The following is an 18,587-nucleotide window of genomic DNA, read 5'->3' on the forward strand; positions in this document are numbered from 1 at the left end:
ATTATGCATTCAAATATTAATTGCTAGAGAAAAGCATTAAGGATCTTAGGTGGATTGAGGTTCAAGAATGATTGGGACATTCATCTATAATAAGGTTGATTCAATTTATATTGACTTTTCCAGGGCGTTTGACAGGGTTAACTTCAATGGTCTTTCGAGAAGAAGAAGTAAGATACCTGGTAGAAATTGTTAATCTATAGGCATTATTCTATTCACAGATAAATACGGATAAAGTCTATGACCTTCTTTCTTGAAGAAGAAGAAGAATAATATCTGGAAGAAATTATTGATTTATAACAGGCGGTTGAGTCAAACATTTCGTCTTTTTCCTCTTCAGAAATTATTAATCTAGATGCATTATTCTATTCACAAATAAATAAGAATAAAGTCTATGACTTTCTTCCTTAAGGATGAAGAATAAGGATACCTAGAAGAACAGATAAAGTCCACGAATTTTTTCCTTAAAGAAGAGGAAGAAGAAGAAGAAGAAGAAGAAGTAGAAGAAGAAGAACAAAAAGAATATCTGGAAGAAATTGTTAATTCCTACAGGCAGTTGAACCAAACGTTTCTTTTTTTTTCTCTTTGAAAATTGTTGATCTATTTGCAATATTTTTTTCGCATATGTATATGAAGAAAGTCTGACCTTCTTCCTTAAAGAAGAAGAAGAAGAAGGATAGAAAGAAAATATTGATTCCTTCTGTTTTGGAGACATCAAATATTCAGAAGAAATTACTGATTTCTTACAGGTAGTCGAATCAAACGTCACTTCTTCTTCCTATTTAGAAATTGTTAAGTTATATGCAATATTTCTTACAAGGAGTTGAGTCAAATGTTTCTTTTGTTCTTCTTCTTCTTCATCTTCGTTTTTAAGCACGTCAAATGCCTGGAAGAAATTATTGATTTTGTACAGGTAGTTAAGCCAAACGCTTTTTTTTCTTCTTCCTTTTTAAGCACGCAAATGCCTGGAAGAAATTATTGATTTCTTATAGGCAGTTGAGGTCAAATGTTTTTTCTCTTCTTCTTCTTTTTCAAGCATCTTAAATGCCTGGAAGAAATTAATGATTTCTTACAGACAGTTGAGTCAAATGTTTCTTCTCTTCTTCTTCTTCAAGCATCTTAAATGCCTGGAAGAAATTAATGATTTCTTACAGGCAGTTAAGTCAAACGTTTCTTCTCTTCTTCTTCATCTTCTTTTTTAAGCACCTCAAATGCCTGTAAGAAATTATTGATTTCTTACAGGCAGTTAAGCCAAACTCTTCTTTTCTGCTTCTTCTTTTTTAAGCACATCAAATGCCTGAAAGAAATTATTGATTCCCGACAGACAGGTTTGTCAAGCGGTTCTTCTCTTCTTCTTCATCTTCTTTTTTAAGCACGTCAAATGCCAGGAAGAAATTATTGATTTCTTGTATAGGTCTATGAACTAAGTAGGCACTACAATATATCTTAATGCATCTTCAAATGTCAGCTTTCAAATTTTAACACTAAACATGTCCAATTTATCGAGACTTTAATTTTTAAAACAGTTTACAGAAGGAGCAGTTATTCAGTATAATGAGCCTCTGCAATTATATCCACACCAAAACATACTGCAGGCTTAATGATTTGATCTTTACTGACTGCACTAAGGCGTTCGATACAGCTTGATCTCTCCTTATTTTGATATAAAATACCTACGTACAAACAATATAGAAAGTAATCAAATACCGACCGAGATTTTTGTATAGACGCCTCTACGATGAAAATTTTCATTTTATAGGAAACGAGTAAAAATAAGGCACCATCCGGGAATTTTTGATTAACTCTTAAGGCCTTTCATGCCCGAGCAAACAAGCAGAAAATGGTTAAGGGAATTTTTCTCAGGTCTTCATCAGTCGGGGGAACGAGAAGTTTTAATAAAGTTTTCGCGGCGTTTTTCTCTCTTTTGGGTTTATCGCGACATGTCTTTGAATCGATTTGAATATTCTGTGAAGTTTTAAATGAGACGTTCTTATTGGACACTATTGGATTCTTATTAAAAATATTCCTATTAGTTCATGGCATTTCAGACTATACTCTTGATAAGTTGAAAGCAAAGAATGTTGCTCTTTTCTTGGGTAAATTGTCCTACTAATTTAATAATTTCACTGTTTCTTTCAGATGCTGCAACCAACTAATAGAAACGAAAATCCAACCTCTAACCGTAAAAGTAAATTAACCTACTCATCATCATCAGCGTCCGATAATCCAAAGACGAGGGAAAATATTGTCAATGAAGAGTCGTCACGTTCGATTAACGACAATAACTCGTTTTCCTTCAATACCGAAGAAAGTCACGTCAAGTGTTTAGATAAAGGAAGCGATGAAGTAACTTGTCGAAGAGAAAAATCTGTAGAGAAAGTGGCGGATAGTGAAAATCACGAATCGAGTGTATTTGTGGTGATCGATGCTGAATTTGCGGGAATTGGTGGAGGGAAATGCGAGGAGCAAGCAGATGAAGGTAATGATGATTTTTAATTATTATATTTTATAATCGGCTTATAAAGAAATTGTGATTTGTCCTATTAAGTTGGATATACTTCATTTTCATCATGGTGCTTTAAACTGAGATATGGATATAAGTACACCTTTTTTTTATTTCACCATTTTATTACTAAATAACTGTCAGGATCACTTGCGAATTGGGCTTTATTGGCACTGAATTACATTTATAAAAACTACATTTATTAAGGAACATTTACGAGAAAAAGCATCTTCTGCTGGACTGTATGCAAAATGCGCCCTTTAGAACCAAGTGTTCATGAAGGTCTTTCGTACTAGTGAGTTTCAGAAAATTCGGTTCAGTCGGATTTCCAAAAAGCTTTGCAAGTTTAAAATTATGTTATAAAATTAGGTTTCTTTGATTATAATTGCTTTGCACGCTTTTTGTTCAGTATACAAATTTTCAAATGTGTAAGTTAAGTAGTTCTTGAGTTATGGACATTTTTTGGAATTTTCATGAAATAAATTTATTCTTAAAAAAATATTTTTTTTGAAAATTCTGAATTTTTTGTTGAAAAACGCTGAAATAGGTATCTAATCAATTTAAACGGAGAATCTATATACGAATTTTCAAATGTGTAAGTTAAGTAGTTTTTGAGTTATGAACAGTTTTTGAAATTTTCATGAAATAAATTCATTCTTAAAAAAAAGTATTTTTTTTGAAAATTCTGATTTTTTTTTGAAAAACGCTGAAATAGGTGTCCAATCAATTTAAACAGAGAATCTATATACGAATTTTCAAATGTGTAGGTTAAGTAGTTTTTGAGTTATGGACAGTTTTTGGTATTTTCATGAAATAAATTCATACTTAAAAAAATATTCTTTTTTTCAAAATTTTAATTTTTTTTTAAAAACGCTGACATAGATGTCTAATCAATTTAAACGGAGAATCTATATACAAATTTTCAAATGTGTAAATTAAGTAGTTTTTGAGTTATGAATAGTTTTTGGAATTTTTATAAAATAAATTCATTCTTAAAAAAAATATTTTTTTTTCAAAATTCTGATTTTTTTTTTGAAAAACGCTGAAATAGGTGTCTAATCAATTTAAACAGAGAATCTATATACGAATTTTCAAATGTGTAAGTTAAGTAGTTTTTGAGTTATGGATAGTTTTTGGAATTTTTATGAAATAAATTCATTCTTAAAAAAATATTTTTTTTTCAAAATTCTGATTTTTTTTTGAAAAACGCTGAAATAGGTGTCCAATCAATTTAAACAGAGAATCTATATACGAATTTTCAAATGTGTAAGTTAAGTAGTTTTTGAGTTATGAACAGTTTTTGAAATTTTCATGAAATAAATTCATTCTTAAAAAAAAATATTTTTTTTGAAAATTCTGATTTTTTTTTTGAAAAACGCTGAAATAGGTGTCTAATCAATTTAAACAGAGAATCTATATACGAATTTTCAAATGTGTAAGAAATTTTTGAGTTATGGACAGTTTTTTGAATTTTCATGAAATAAATTCATCCTCAAAAAAAAAAAATTTTTTTTTTAAATTATGAATTTTTTTTGAAAAACGCTAAAATAGGTGTCTAATCAATTTAAATGGAGAATCTACATACGAATTTTCAAATATATAAGTTAAGTAGTTTTTGAGTTATGGACAGTTTTTGGAGTTTTCATGAAATAAATTCATCCTTAAAAAAATATTTTTTTTTCAAGATTCTGATTTTTTTTTGAAAAACGCTGAAATAGGTGTCTAATCAATTTAAACGGAGAATCTATATATGAATTTTCAAATGTGTAAGTTAAGTAGTTTTTGAGGTATGGACAGTTATTGGAACTTTCATGAAATAAAATCATCATCTATTAGACAAAAGTGCTTATAACATTGCTTCTATTTAGGATAGAGAAACGAAGTGTACCTGTTTATAATCTAAAAATATAAGGCTATAACTTGGTTATTTACACATTTTTAATTGTTTATGTATTTAGGACTAAGGCGTTTTAGAATTTAAAAAAAAAATTAAATTTTTCTACATGGGATTCAATACAGGTCGCAACAGTTCATAGAATTTCATGAAACTTAACGGGTCAATTACAATTCATATGAACTTAAACCATATACTTTTTGGCTATCGTCAGTATGCAGGAAGTATTTTTTTTAACAATCAAAGTTTAAGAAATTTGTGATATTATAGCCTAGGTTTAACGGTATATTTGCAAAAATAATGACCTATGAAGATATATGCCTTTCATCAAGGACTATAATTATTATGAAGGTCTTATGATAAAAAAATTACATTTTTTAAAATTTTATTTGTGTACAATTTTTTATTTGTATAAAAATCCTTTCCGAATAAAACGACGTATGCACCTTAATGCTATCATTTATACAGAGAGAGTATTGATCATTTAAAAAGACTATTATTTTTAATATCTTTTTAGTGACACAACCTAGAGCCAAAAGACGGCATATAGTCCGTAATTTTAAGAACATTTTCCTGTATCAACCTTTCTTGTAACTAAAACAGTTTTCGAGTTATGAATTCTTGAACCTTTGAAAATTAATTGTGCTTACCCTGTATATCCTAGCTGAACCAAAACCAGCTGAGCAGATGCCTCATTCATCTTACTACAACACACTAAAACCATTTTTTTTCATCATTTTTACAACTATCCTAAAAGTAATTTTTGTCCAAAAAAAGACCAATAAGGTAAAACGCTTTTTTATACCCTAAAACATCCTCTGAAAATGGTCGATTTTTAGGACATCATTTTCTCAATTTTCATAGTGTCTCTTTACCGAGGATTTCTTTCCTAATTTCAATGATAAAATGCTTCAAATAGCTAAAAACTTCCAGAAACTTGTCTCAGAAAAATTAAAGAGACTATAGACAGTCCAAATATATGCATATCTTTTACCCCATTATGTTCTTTAATCCGTGATAATTGAGCAAAGTTTTGACGTGTTAGAATTTACCGTGAAAGACATAAAAATTAAAATACAGTGGGTTTTAATGATCAAAAAAAAGAAGCCTGTTTTAGGACTAAGTTTCCATTAAGAATTTTCATACTGGTGAGTTTCAGGAAGTTCGGTTCAGTCAGCTTTCCAGAATTCCTTGCACAAGTTTCAAATTCAGTTTCTTTGATTATAGCTGTTGTTTTGTACTGTTATGCCTGTAATTTTCAATTAATTGTTTTATAAAAAACCGTTACTAACGAATATTTTTTTTATTCTCATTATAGATCAAGGAACAATAACCCAAGTACCCAAAGAAAAAGACGCTACCTCCCTAGAAACCGCACAAAACAAAATGAACGACAATATTGAAAACAATTTAAACAACAACACCATAGATTACATTGAAATGTTAACGCTGGACGCAAGGGAGTTTATAAAGTGCAACTGCGATAAAAACGAGAAAAGCCACTTTTGCAAAGACTGCTACGTAAACATTCAAAACTTACCTAATCAGGAGACTAATGATAACGATTTTATAATAGGCATAAAGGAATCGTGTGAAAGCATCACAGACAATAACGATGAGAAAATAGCGAACGATGCGGAACCTAAACCGGTGGTCTTAGATCGTTGTTTAGAAACTAGTGGGGAGCAGTTTGATAAAAATTGCATAAAAATGCATGCCAAAAATGAACTGCTGCTGATGGCTGACAGCTTTTTGAGCCTAAAACTACTGGCTCAAAAACTGAAGGACCAGCCTCAGAATGCGGATGACTATAAACGCTTTCTGGATCTGTTAAGTAACTTAAAGGAAAACACTAACGATAATTTGTCAATGCTTATCCAGCAAGACGTAAATACGATTAAAAGTTCAACACCTATTGATTGGAGCACAAAAAAAAACATCGGTAATCAACCCTCGGAGGGAAAAGAAGAAGATGCCTCACTGCCATCAAGTGAGGTTAACCTTGACCCAATAACAACGTTAGCCCAGCACCTCGTCAGTAATCCTCCAGATCCATTCCCGAACGTTGGCCATCCCGAACGGGAATCCTGCGCCTCCTCTCTACTAAAACGACGATCGATCGACGGCAGCGACGTCCAGCAGGAGCAAGCGTCGTTATCCAGTCGCGAGTCCGACGTTGGCGTCGTTCGTGTTTCGCAAACGGCTCGTTCAGCTCCTGCCGATAGCTCAACTTCGACGGGAAACTCTATTGATAGCTGCGGAACGGGTCAGCGCTCGCTTCCGGATCGGTGCGGTATAGCATCTACTGATTCCCGTAAACAGCTGACGTGGATATTTAATGAAAATGGCAGGTTGGTGTTTATTGAGAACCAGTGTGAGGAGGTAAACACCGCAGAATCAAAAGAGGAGGAAGTGAACAGTCATGAAAGACCACCTGTTTCTTTATTAAGCAGTTGCAGTTCAACAGATGGCAGGGTAACAACTAGTCTATTGTCTAGTAAGTCTATCAATCGTCGTTCCGAGGATACTCGCATAAAATATTTGGAGGGTAAGCTTAAGCAAGCTGGAATCAGTGATCTTATTGGAGAAAACAATCGGGATGCAGCTGATACAGTCAAGACCTCTATTAGTGATCATAGTTCGCAATTGACTGATTTGAAACTAGACGGTAGCTTTGTAAAATCGCATTCCTACACCGTCGACTCTGAGGAGCCCCAACTTAACTTGAATCCAAAGTTTGTTGACTACTCAGAGTTCCAAAGTAAACAAGCGACCGAGTGTCCAGACAATTCTTTATCCGACGACTTTATCCTGGACGAATCTCATGGTTTCTGTCAGTTTGACGTGACTGGATTCTCAACGTTTTCAGTGGGTCAACCAGATTTGGCGCTGTATAATGAGTATATCGAGGACAGCTCGTCCAGTGACTCTTGCGATTGCGGCGAGGAGGACCACTTTATTGTAATCAGGTAAGTTTTTAAACTTTTATAAAGATATTTCCTTTGATCTTAGCGGCATAGTCCAGGCATCGTTTTTATAATCGGTTTTCTATGTTAGAGTATGTCTGATTTATTTGGGGTTAAATACTTTGCACATGCAGGTGAAACAGGTTGTTTTTCTAGATTACAGTAAGACGTTCGACATCCTTGATCCTACAAGCTAATATAATCAATCCCTCTTGAACTTTGGTTATGAGTACCCTAAGCTTAACGCAACAAGGTCCCGCTGACGTGAATCTAGATTCAAATGGCCGTAACTTCTTACCTGTTAAAGCTATTAAACTAAGGAAAGAACTAGAAGAACAAAAACATGCTGCAGATTTATCTGGAAAAACTGTTAACCAAGAGTTATGGGCATGGTTTCCAAACAAATGGTACATATTAACGTTTAATTTGTGTGTCATCTGTTACATTCAAATTAACCTACATGTCCGTGACTCAGATCGTTATTTTCCTATAAATATCCATAAAATTAATAATAAATATTTCATATCCGAACCTGTAGAGTACTGCAAATGACTTTAAAAATCCGAATATTAAGGATTATTTTATTTGTTTAATGTTAATTGTACAAACTCTTAAACGCCTGGACTATGTCGGTCACATCAAAGAAAATAGATAAAATATGCATTATTCACATCTTCTGGCAATGTTTTAAACCTTAAGAGAATGTTCTTTGGATAAACCAGTAATGGTAATGACATAATACTGAGTTAAACATTTGAGGTAGTTGGAGGGCTAATATAAGAATGAAAATTGATGATGTTTTCCTCAATACTTGGGGGTTCTTAGTATAAGAGATATGTATGTGTGAAAATACGGACTTTATCAAAGCCTTTGACTCTTGCAAATGCTAATGACACTACTTTTCTTTAACATTATGGACGTAACCTCAATTCAGTTGTAGAGATTGGATTGATTGTCGTGGAAGAGTATGTTATTAATTGAATAAATTTTAATAGTGTCAAGTAAGACTTTACAAACATCATATCCAAATATTTGGAAAACTCATGCAATATTCAGTTTTATATTGTTTATTTATTTGATAATAATGATGATCGTTTTCCAGAAGGACGAACGGAGACGGAGCAATGGTAAACGATACCTCGGACCGTTCCAAACATAACCCGGATCGCGACAACCTGAAATCCTTACTGAAAAAACCGGGAAAATCGCGCGATAAAAAATCGAACCGGGTGATTTTCAACGAGAACAAAAACGAGTTTTTCGACGCCGACTACATCATCCTCATCCGTGAGGACTGCGAACTGGACGAGGACGATGACGACGGTATTTGTACGTGTCAGCAACACGAAATGGTTCGGCTCACGTGTTGCGAACCGAATTGTAATTGTCAGTACGAGGGAGCCGCGGGGGAACCGACCCCCCAAAGCCCCAAGTTCGCACCGCCGATGGAGTTTGTGGACGTGGTGACTTTAAGCCCTCCGGAGGGTTACAAGGACATGGAAATGATGGCGGGGAGGTTGCAGACGAGAGGTCCGGTATGCAGGGAATGTAGCGCAACACATGAGGACGAACTGGACGATGAAGGTAAATATTTATACAGGGTGTCTACTATAAAAACCGCCAAACTTTAAGAGGTGATTATACAAGTCATTTGCAACAAAAAAGTCGTATAACATATTTTCGAAAAGTTGTTAGTTCTTCTGGTATTTAACATTTTTTGATTTTATCAAATTTCTTTATTTTTTTTCTCATATAAACAAGAATACCTCCGTTATTCGTACCACCATATAAAATTTAGATATACCATCTGAAAGAGAATTAAATTTGCTATAAGATTGAGTAATTTTTTGTACCGGGTGTTATCAGAAGTTAAATGTAACATTTGGGAAATGTACAAAATTAGTAGTATCTTCTTCGTTGTCATTTTTCTAAAATTTGGCGAATAGGGACATGTTTTTTTTCCAGCAAAACCTACTGCATTTAATATGCTTTCCAATGATATCCTTACTTTTGTGATAGCTATTTGTTTTCACAGCAATATCATGGGCATAAAAAAGAAAACCACATATGTATACGTTCAGTTGCTGTCTAGTTTTTTATCATATCTATATACAGTTGCCTCTATAGCTAAGGTATGTTCTTTGCTACTTTTTTTTATTAAAAAAAATTATTCACATTTAAGAAAATAAAAACAAAAAATCACTTCCCATATCAGGCCGACAACCTTGGCTTTGTTTCTGCCGGTATCCTAATTAAAATTCAACTGATACAATCGAGGGTTCATTGCGATTTCACAAAATTTCTCACAGTCAGCAATTCAATAGACACAAGTCATTAGATTATGAATTAATACGAACCCGTAATCATGTTTTTCCTTATTAGTTTCTTACGTAATAATTCTTATGATTAGCGTATGGTAGGTTATTTTCTATTGTTATGCCATATCACGCGCTATAAGTTTAAATGAGTACTTTTAATAATAACGTTTTAATCCATTTTGCTCTGATACGTCTTGAGTTAGTTCTAATTTACGTATTTCCAGCTTAATATCGATAAATCTCCGAAACCGCATATCCTTTGGAACAAGGCTTTTGCGGATGTGACACTAACATACTGCCAAAGTAATAATACGGTGTTGACAAGCAGATGCAGCTCTCTGCTCTGGTCCACGTTAGTAATTCAATATGGAACACGTTTCTTGCAGAGATCTCCTTGTTTTACACATTATTTATTATTGTGTGTGGGGCACAAGGAGATGGATTCACAATTTCACTTATAATGGAGATACAGGGTAACAAAAGTTGATTTCCAACTATAAATATGATTAATTAAATTTGAAAATATCGCTCACTCTACAGGCTACATTGATTTTTCGGAGAATTTGTGTTGATATTGAAGAGACAATTAATTATATCTCAAATGTTCGAAAATTAATTTTTGTATCGGAATTATTTTTTTTCAAACTTGAGGAACTTTGGAAATAATGAATCTCTCGGTTGAAAGTAACCATTAGCCTTGAAGATCAATACAAAATTAATTTTTGTTTTGACATTCTGTCATTGAATTCGGCACCCGGGAAAATTTCGAATAATTCAGTTATAGAAAAATTATTTGAAATGCCTAGAAAATACGATCCCTGGAATATTTAAAAAATTATTCTAGGTGCTTGAGTAGATATTACTGTCTGAAAATTTTGAAAAAATGATCTCAATTGCCTGGAAAAAATGAAAAATTATTCCAGAGACTTAAGGGATTATTTGAGATTTCATATGATGAGTGACTCCTGGATTAAATGAAATCAGGGCACTTGAGAAATAACTTTGACAGCATGCAAAAATTAAAAAAAACGACCCCAAATCCATGAAAAATGCCAAAAATGACCCCTGCAATTATTGAAAAAAATATTCCAGGAGATTGAGACATTTGAGAAATTACTTGAATGATCTGGAAAAGTCTGGAAAAATTACACCAACTGACAATATGGAACAATTTTTTCAAGAGCTTGAAACAGAAAATTCCATCTGAACTACCTAAAAAAAATAAAAAACATTTGCAGCAGCTTTTAATTGCTTTAACTGCTCCAAAGAAACTTTGACTGAGTGTGTTGACATTCCGTTATTAAATTCGGCACCCAGCAAAATTTCAAATAATTCAGTTATAAAGAAAATATTTAAAATGCCATGAAAATACGAAGAAATATCCCTGAAATATTCAAAATATTATTCTAGGTGCTTGAGTACATATTACTGCTTAAAAAAGTTGAAAAAATAATCTTAACTGCCTGGAATAAATTAAAAATTATTCCAGGAACTTGAGAAATTATTTAAAAGTTATGAATGGGTGGAAATCCTTTGAAACCTCTTTGCATTAGGCATTTTGACGTCTGTTGTGCGTGTTATAAGGCGTTTTTAGTACAAATTTTTAACGTTTTATTGATATTTTTTACCTCCAAACCTCCAATAAAGTATTCGAAGTGTTATGACATTCCGTCATTGAATTCAGCACCCGAGAAAATCTTTAATAATTTAGTTTTATTGAAATGCCTACAAAAAAATTATAAATTATCCCTGAAATAAACGATAAATTATTGTAGGTGCTTGAGCAGAAATTACTGTCAAAAAAATTTGATGAAAGGAACTTAACTGTTTGGAAAAAACGAAAAATTATTCCAGGAAGTTGAGGAATTATTTGAGAATCCTGAAAAATGTGACTCCTGGACTAAATGAACAAATATTCCAGGAGCAGATGAAATGACGACACTTGAGAAATAATTTCGACAGTATGGAAAAATTGGAAGAAATTGGAGACTCCAACTACCTGGAAAATGCCAAAAATGACTTTTGAAATAAATAAAAAATTATTCCAGAAGCTTGAGACTTTCTTTGAAATGCCTTGAAAAACTGTGAAAATTGACCCCTCGAATAAATGAAAAATTATTACTCTAGACAATTTAAATGCAAACGTTAGCATTAAATAAAGCAAATTTTTAAAAGGTTTAATATTGTATTGATATCTTGTACGATTGTAACCCAATTCAAACCTCCAATAAAGTATTCGGACTGTTTTGACATTTAAACAAAATTTTGACAAATTAAAATATTCTTCTAGGCAGTTGAGTACATTTAACGATGCAATAGAGAGAGAGAGAGAGAGAGAGAAAAGAGACTTCAATTCAATTGCCTGGAAGAATATTTTCATTTCTTCAGAAATTCCACAAATATTGGACTTATGGGCCATTAAGAAATTATCTTTGAACGTGTTATTTGTTTACGAGCAGCATGGATTATAAAGGTTTTATTAGTAATAAACTTCGTCATATAGGTCCGAAGAAATTATCTCTCTTATAAGTGAATCACAAGAGAAAAATATTGGATGAAATTGCTGTAAAAAAAATATGGAATTTGTTGCAGTGATATATCTCAAATCAAAGTTAGGTACATAGATCTGAAAATATGTTCCCCTTTGAAAGTGAATCCTAAGAGAAGAATGCTGGGGACCATCTTCTTGATTGCCGAATCTCAGACTAAATTACTTTGGAAAATTAAATTTGTAAGTGAATCATTGTTCAGAGCTTCATTATTCTGGTCCTATGGACTTATCAAAGGCCTTTATTACATAACAAGTCCAGAACTTCATTGTAGACCAAGCACAGTCATTGTGAACTCATTTTTTTTATTGAATCCTTTTACTGAGTCAAAGTTTGCAGATGATACACACATTTTCCAGTCAGTTTCTTATACTGATGGAGCCTGAGAATATACTGTGTATTGATTACATACTAATTGATATAACACTTCCATTGTGCACTAAACTTGATAAGTTAACCTTGACCACTGATTATATTTAAAAAAGTTTACTAGTTTTCTACGCTCAATTGCTAAATGTCTAATAGGAATTTTGCATGGCAGCTTGCATTTTAAACACATAGATGGCGCTGGTCAACACGCCTGAAGTTAGCTAACGTTCACAGATAGAGGAGAGATTTTATAGAAATCTTTCATGTTTGTTGCGTTTTCAATGAGATCTTTATCGAGAAATTGGAACTCGTTTATAAATCAACTGCCTGGAAGAAATTAAAATATTCTTACAGGTAGTTGAGTGCATTCAACGATGACAGAAAAAGAGAGAAAAGAGATTTCAGTTCGACTGCCTGGAAGGTGTGTTTTAATTTCTTCCAGGCAGTTGAATTTGCCTTAAATAACAATTTTTATTACAACTAGACTACGAAATAAACCAATTTAAGTCCAGTTTTGCCTCAGCTATCCAAAAGTTCATTGTAGACCGAGCACAGTCATTGTGAACTCATTTTTATTGAATCTTTTTACCGAGTCGAAGTTTGCAGATAACATAAACGCAAACTTGACAAGTTAACGTTAACCACTGATTGTATATATTAAAATACTGCTGCGTTGATATGGTTTCCAATTTGTAGCATTTAGAATTAGGATATTGGGTTTTGAATATAATAATATTCTGCAACCTCTGAGTTTATCAAACATAACTCTCTTTGATTGATTTGATTTGACTTTTTATCTCTCTTGAGTGGGTTTTAATGATTGAGTGTCTTTTTTAGATACTACTGCATTGCGACTTAAAAAATAAATAAAATTTTAAAAATTATCGCCTTAAACTTCACATATTTACACCACGAAGGCACGCCCTAACTGTTTATATTCAGAATACACAAATGTCCATTGTTTGACTTAGACTGGGCTCGTTTTTATGCATCTTTCACTGTTATTGTTTCGGGTCTGCTCTAACGTGTAGAATACAAATGAGAGCTAATCAAAGAATATTTCGCTTTTGTTTTAGCATTTGCGGGTTGTAACAATACACAAAAGAGTTTACGAATGTTTGTTTAACAGGCATATCATTTACTGTTAACGAAAGTTATAAACTGGTGTGGTTTTTTTTAAGTAGCACTTTAAAATAGCGTACTTTTTGAAGCAATTTACGATAAAAAAAACGTTGGAGGTTTTTTATTATGTGCCTTGATGTTTTCATGGATCTCGCTAAAGCTTTTGACATTGACATTTTTGTCCAAGATATAGGAATAATCCTATGAAACGGAATATGTTGAAGAAGCTTCTATACAGGTGTCCCAAATTCAAGGGTGACCATTGGAATCTCGGAAACCGTAAGGGTTACAGGGTCGGTTAAATGGAGGCAAAATTGCGCAATTTGGAGTCCAATAAAATAACGTTTAAAAAATTGTAAAATTCCGGATACTTCCGAAGTTATCCGAAAAAAATAAATAATTGTCAAAATCTTTTTTACCTTCTACCGACTTTATTTAAAGAGATATTAGAAAATTAAAAATAGTTTTTCATTGCCACTTTTTATGTATTACAACATGACGCAAAAAAAAATTAATCCGACGTTTCGTTCTTTTTCGATCACCATCATCTTTATTTTTTCTTATGGGCGCCGTATTAAATTTTCTCATTTTTAAAAAGTATTTTTAATTGCCTTTTAAATGAGGTATCGCACTTGCATGTCCGATTACTTCTTCTAGTACTTCCCATAAGAACTCCATGAGTGCAAGAGAGAAAGATATGTCAATGGGATTTCCAAAAAAAATAGATTTTAAATAAACTGAAGCTATAAAATACTCTGTATTTGATATAGCTTTTTTTAAACCAATTCAATGAAAATTTATGGGTCTTATCAATGGAGCTCCTTAGAGTATAAATAGTTTCAATGAAAAAGAGGCTCATTAACATGCTCTTCATTAAATTTTACAGCGATAAAGACCTTCTCTCGAGTACTAAATTATGCCCCATTACAACTTCAACGACAGAAAAACAAGAAAGCGGCAAGACAAAACCCTTTTCCGCCCTAAATGAAAAATCGCCTCCCCTTAAGAATAATTAATCGCAAAAGGGCGAAAGGGATTAAAACGGGAAAATACCTTGACGTTTTCCACATTCGAGCGCAGTCTCGTTATCGTTGTCTGAAGGATTTTTTTCACAATAACAGGGAAAATATCATATTATATTCTAGGGTAAATGGTTATTTAGGTCAAATAAATAATGAAGATCTCGAGTTTTATTTATCTCCGTCGAGTATATTGTTGTTGTTCGAGTGTCTCTATTTGGACGCAATCCAGCACGTAATTCCTGTTTTGCATGCGTGTAATTGTTTGAAAGGTAGTCACGTAATTGCCAGATATTCGTTTAATAATTTTTACAGAACTTGATTATGGAACAAAGTGATTCAGAAAATGCATACCGGTATGGCAAAGTAAGGTCTTGAGTGCGCAAAACAATGTATTGCAATGTCTCTTGCCTAAGTCGCAAATTTAAAAGTGTTTTTCTCATTGTCCTCTCTACTATCCTCTATATTAACGTTAGAGAAAGGGCATTGTACAAATTCAAAAATTTCAGGAAACTAAATAACACTTTGTTGGGCGCCAAAATATAACCCAAAAGAAAACAGTACTTTAGTCATTTTTTAATCAACTTGTTTTAACTATAAATGGTACTTGAAGTGGCTTAATTGCTCAAAAAAGTATTTACAAAATTATTCCAGGCATTTTTAGTGTCTAAGTTTCAATCTTTCAATTGCTAAATGTCTAATAGAAATTTTGCATGAAAATTTGTCTTTTAAATACACAGATGGCGCTGGTTGACACGCCTGAAGTTAGCGAACATTCACAGATAAAGGAGAGATTTTATAGAGGAGTTTTAGTTGCGTTTTTAACGAGATCTTTATTGAGAAATTGGAACTAGTCTATAACTCAACTGCCTGGAAGAAATTTAAGCATTCTTCCAGGCAGTTGAGTGCGCGTAACAATGTAACAGAGAAAGAGAAAGGAGACTTCAATTTAACTGCCTGGAAAATACGTTTTAATTTCTTCCAGGCAATTGAATCACTTAAGCACCAGATATTCATTTACCTTAAATAATAATTTTTATTTTAACTAGATTACAGAATAACGTAATTCCTTGACTAAAAACAATATTGAAATGCATACCGGTAGGGCAAACTAAGTTTTTGAGTGCAGAAATCAATATATAGCTTTGTCTCTTATCTATGTCGTCAATTTGAAAGTATTTTTGTCACTTTTCTTTCTACTAGCTAGAGTTAAAACCGAAATTGACCGCACTATATAATTCAATAAAATTCAGGTAACAAAATACGTAGTCAACACTTTGTTGGGCGCCAAAATATAGCCCAAAAAAAACAAAAGTTTAATTATGATTAAACCTAACCTAGAGACATAACCTAACCATCCAGAGACAGAATAATTGTGTACTAAACTCTTGTTATTTGGACTAGTGTAATTTGCTAAGATAGATACAGTTGACGTGAAGCAAAAAATGGAACAAAACAAATGTCTTTCCGTTTCAAATATTTTTTTCTTCACTTCACACAAATCGTCCAGAGAAAAAACATCTTGACTGAACAAACACGAATATATTAAATATTTCTCTCTTCGACTGTACAAAGATGGCGCTAAGCACGAGTAAGTTCCAGATAATTCCAGGGGCAGGTTCCAATATATTTTTGGTTTTTAGGTTATGGTTATGAAATTTTTCTTTTTAGGGCTATGAACCTTTTTTATTATAAGCTACTTTAAATGGCTCAATTTGCCTGAAAAAGCTGTTAGACTACACAAAAAATTATTCCAGGCATTTCAAGTGTCCAACTTAATACCAATCTAATTACAGTTCTTTACCCTCAATTGCTAAATGTCTAATAGGAGTTTTGAATAGGAGCTTGTCTTTTAAATACGCAGATGGCGCTGGTTGACACGCCTGAAGTTAGCTAACATTCACAGATAGAGGAGAGATTTTATAGAGTTATTCCATTTTAGTTGCATTTTCGACGAGATGTTTATTGAGAAATGGAACTAGTCTATAACTTAACTGCCTGGAAGAATATTTTAATTTCTTCTAGGCAGTTGAGTGCACTTAACCATGTGACAGAGAGAGAGAGAAAGAAAAGGGCTCCAATTCCACTGTATGGGAAATATGTTTTAATTTCTTCCAGGCAATTGAATCACTTAAGTACCACATATTTATTAACGTAACGGAGTAAAGTGATTCCTTGACTAAAAACTACATTGGAATGCATACCGGGATGGCAAACTAAGGACTGGAGTGCGCCGAACAATGTCTCTTGCCTAAGTCGCAAATTGACATTTATTAATTAAAGTGTCTTCCTCCCTGTGAACCGAAATAACACTTTGTTGATAATTATACTTCAAGTGGCTTAATTGCCCGAAAAAGTATTTAGCGTATTTCCAAAATTATTCCAGGCATTCTAGGTGTTTAAGTTTCAATCTAATTACAGTATTCTACACTCAATTGCTAAATGTCTAATAGGAATTTTGCATAGGAGCTTGTCTTTTAAATACATAGATGGCGCTGGTTGACATGCCTGAAGTTATCATTAAGAGATTTTGTAGAGTTATATTATGCACGAACGTAATTTGCCAAAGGTGTATATCAATATTAATCTACTGATATACATGAGTGTTACTATTATGGCTAGTGTTTTACTATTAATATGCTAAGTTGCATTTTAGTTATAGTTGCAGGGTGTCTCCCTCACTGCTAATATAATCTTCATCTTTTCCTAATATATATTACGATATTCCTAATATTGAACAATGTTTACTCACAAAATGTTCAATATGTGAGTCTAGAAGAATATTTTAATTTCTTTTCACGATATAACAGAGAGAGAAAAGGAGACTCTAACTCAACTGCCTGGAAGATGAATTTTGATTTCTTCCACGCCTATTTTATGATTAATCAATTAATTAATTTGCAAAAAATCGTAAATTACTGCTTTTAATTGAAATTTCAGTTGCAGTAAGTAAATCAGGGACGACTTGGGTTTCTAATTTATTAAACTAAGCGATACTAACTCATGACATCATACAGTGTTCTACCCTCGATTGTTGAAAGGAAAATTACTATAGAAGCTTGCCTTTTAAATACATAGATGGCACTGATTGACACTTCTGAAGTTAGCAACCATTCGCCGATAAAAAGAGAAATTTTGTTAGAGAGTTATTGGATTTTAGTTGTAATTGCTTTCTGAACGAGATCTTTTTTACCAAATTGAAACTAATTTGTTAACTAACTTAACTGCCTGAAAGAATATTTTGATTTCTTCCAAGCATTTGATGCACGTTATATGTGCCACAGAGAGAGAGAGAGAAAAGGGAATTACGGGATATTTCGTGTTCTCTCTCTTCTGCTGTTAAGCCTATTACGAAAATCCAATCAATGTTTTTCAACAAATATTTTCGGTAGTGTAGCTTTATTCAGTGCAGCGTTTCGTTGTTCTGTTTAACAGAGGCCAATCGAGTTTGCTGGAGTTTTATGTTTGTTTCTCGGATATTTCGTAATTAGTCGGTAATCAGAGCTCTCGTTGTTTAGTAGTGTTTCTCGTTAAACTTACCTTCACCAGTTCGTATATAAGCCCTTATATAGGAACTAATGTATGGCTGGTTTATTTCGGAAATGAGGATATATAATCAGTACGAAATAATTTGATTTTAATTTATCTGAGAATAAATCAAACCTTATCCGGTTAAAAATTGGTATTTCAAATACACGGCTCTCCTATACACCAACCCTTAAGCAATATCCTGCTTTTTCCGGTCTGTAAGCATTAAAAATTGATTGAAAAGGGTTTGCCGGTTTACCTGTTCCTATTTTCACTTAGGGTTGATGTGCCATTAAAGGCATAAGGGGACATAAATAAAAAA

The 18,587-nt window shown here is 32.8% G+C and overlaps 1 protein-coding gene across 2 annotated transcripts in view; it reads left to right on the forward strand.

Annotated features, from left to right (window-relative positions):
• LOC126745652 (uncharacterized) overlaps positions 1 to 18,587 on the forward strand; it is a 70,781-nt gene that overhangs the window by 1,634 nt on the left and 50,560 nt on the right. For both annotated transcript variants that reach the window (XM_050453590.1, XM_050453591.1), the window contains exons 2-4: positions 2,137 to 2,476; positions 5,713 to 7,363; positions 8,463 to 8,944. In XM_050453590.1, the coding sequence (XP_050309547.1) occupies positions 2,137 to 2,476; positions 5,713 to 7,363; positions 8,463 to 8,944 (2,473 nt within the window). The remainder of the gene's footprint in view (positions 1 to 2,136; positions 2,477 to 5,712; positions 7,364 to 8,462; positions 8,945 to 18,587) is intronic.

Source organism: Anthonomus grandis, chromosome 16 (genome assembly GCF_022605725.1).
Source record: "Anthonomus grandis grandis chromosome 16, icAntGran1.3, whole genome shotgun sequence".
Classification (NCBI taxonomy): domain Eukaryota; kingdom Metazoa; phylum Arthropoda; class Insecta; order Coleoptera; family Curculionidae; genus Anthonomus; species Anthonomus grandis.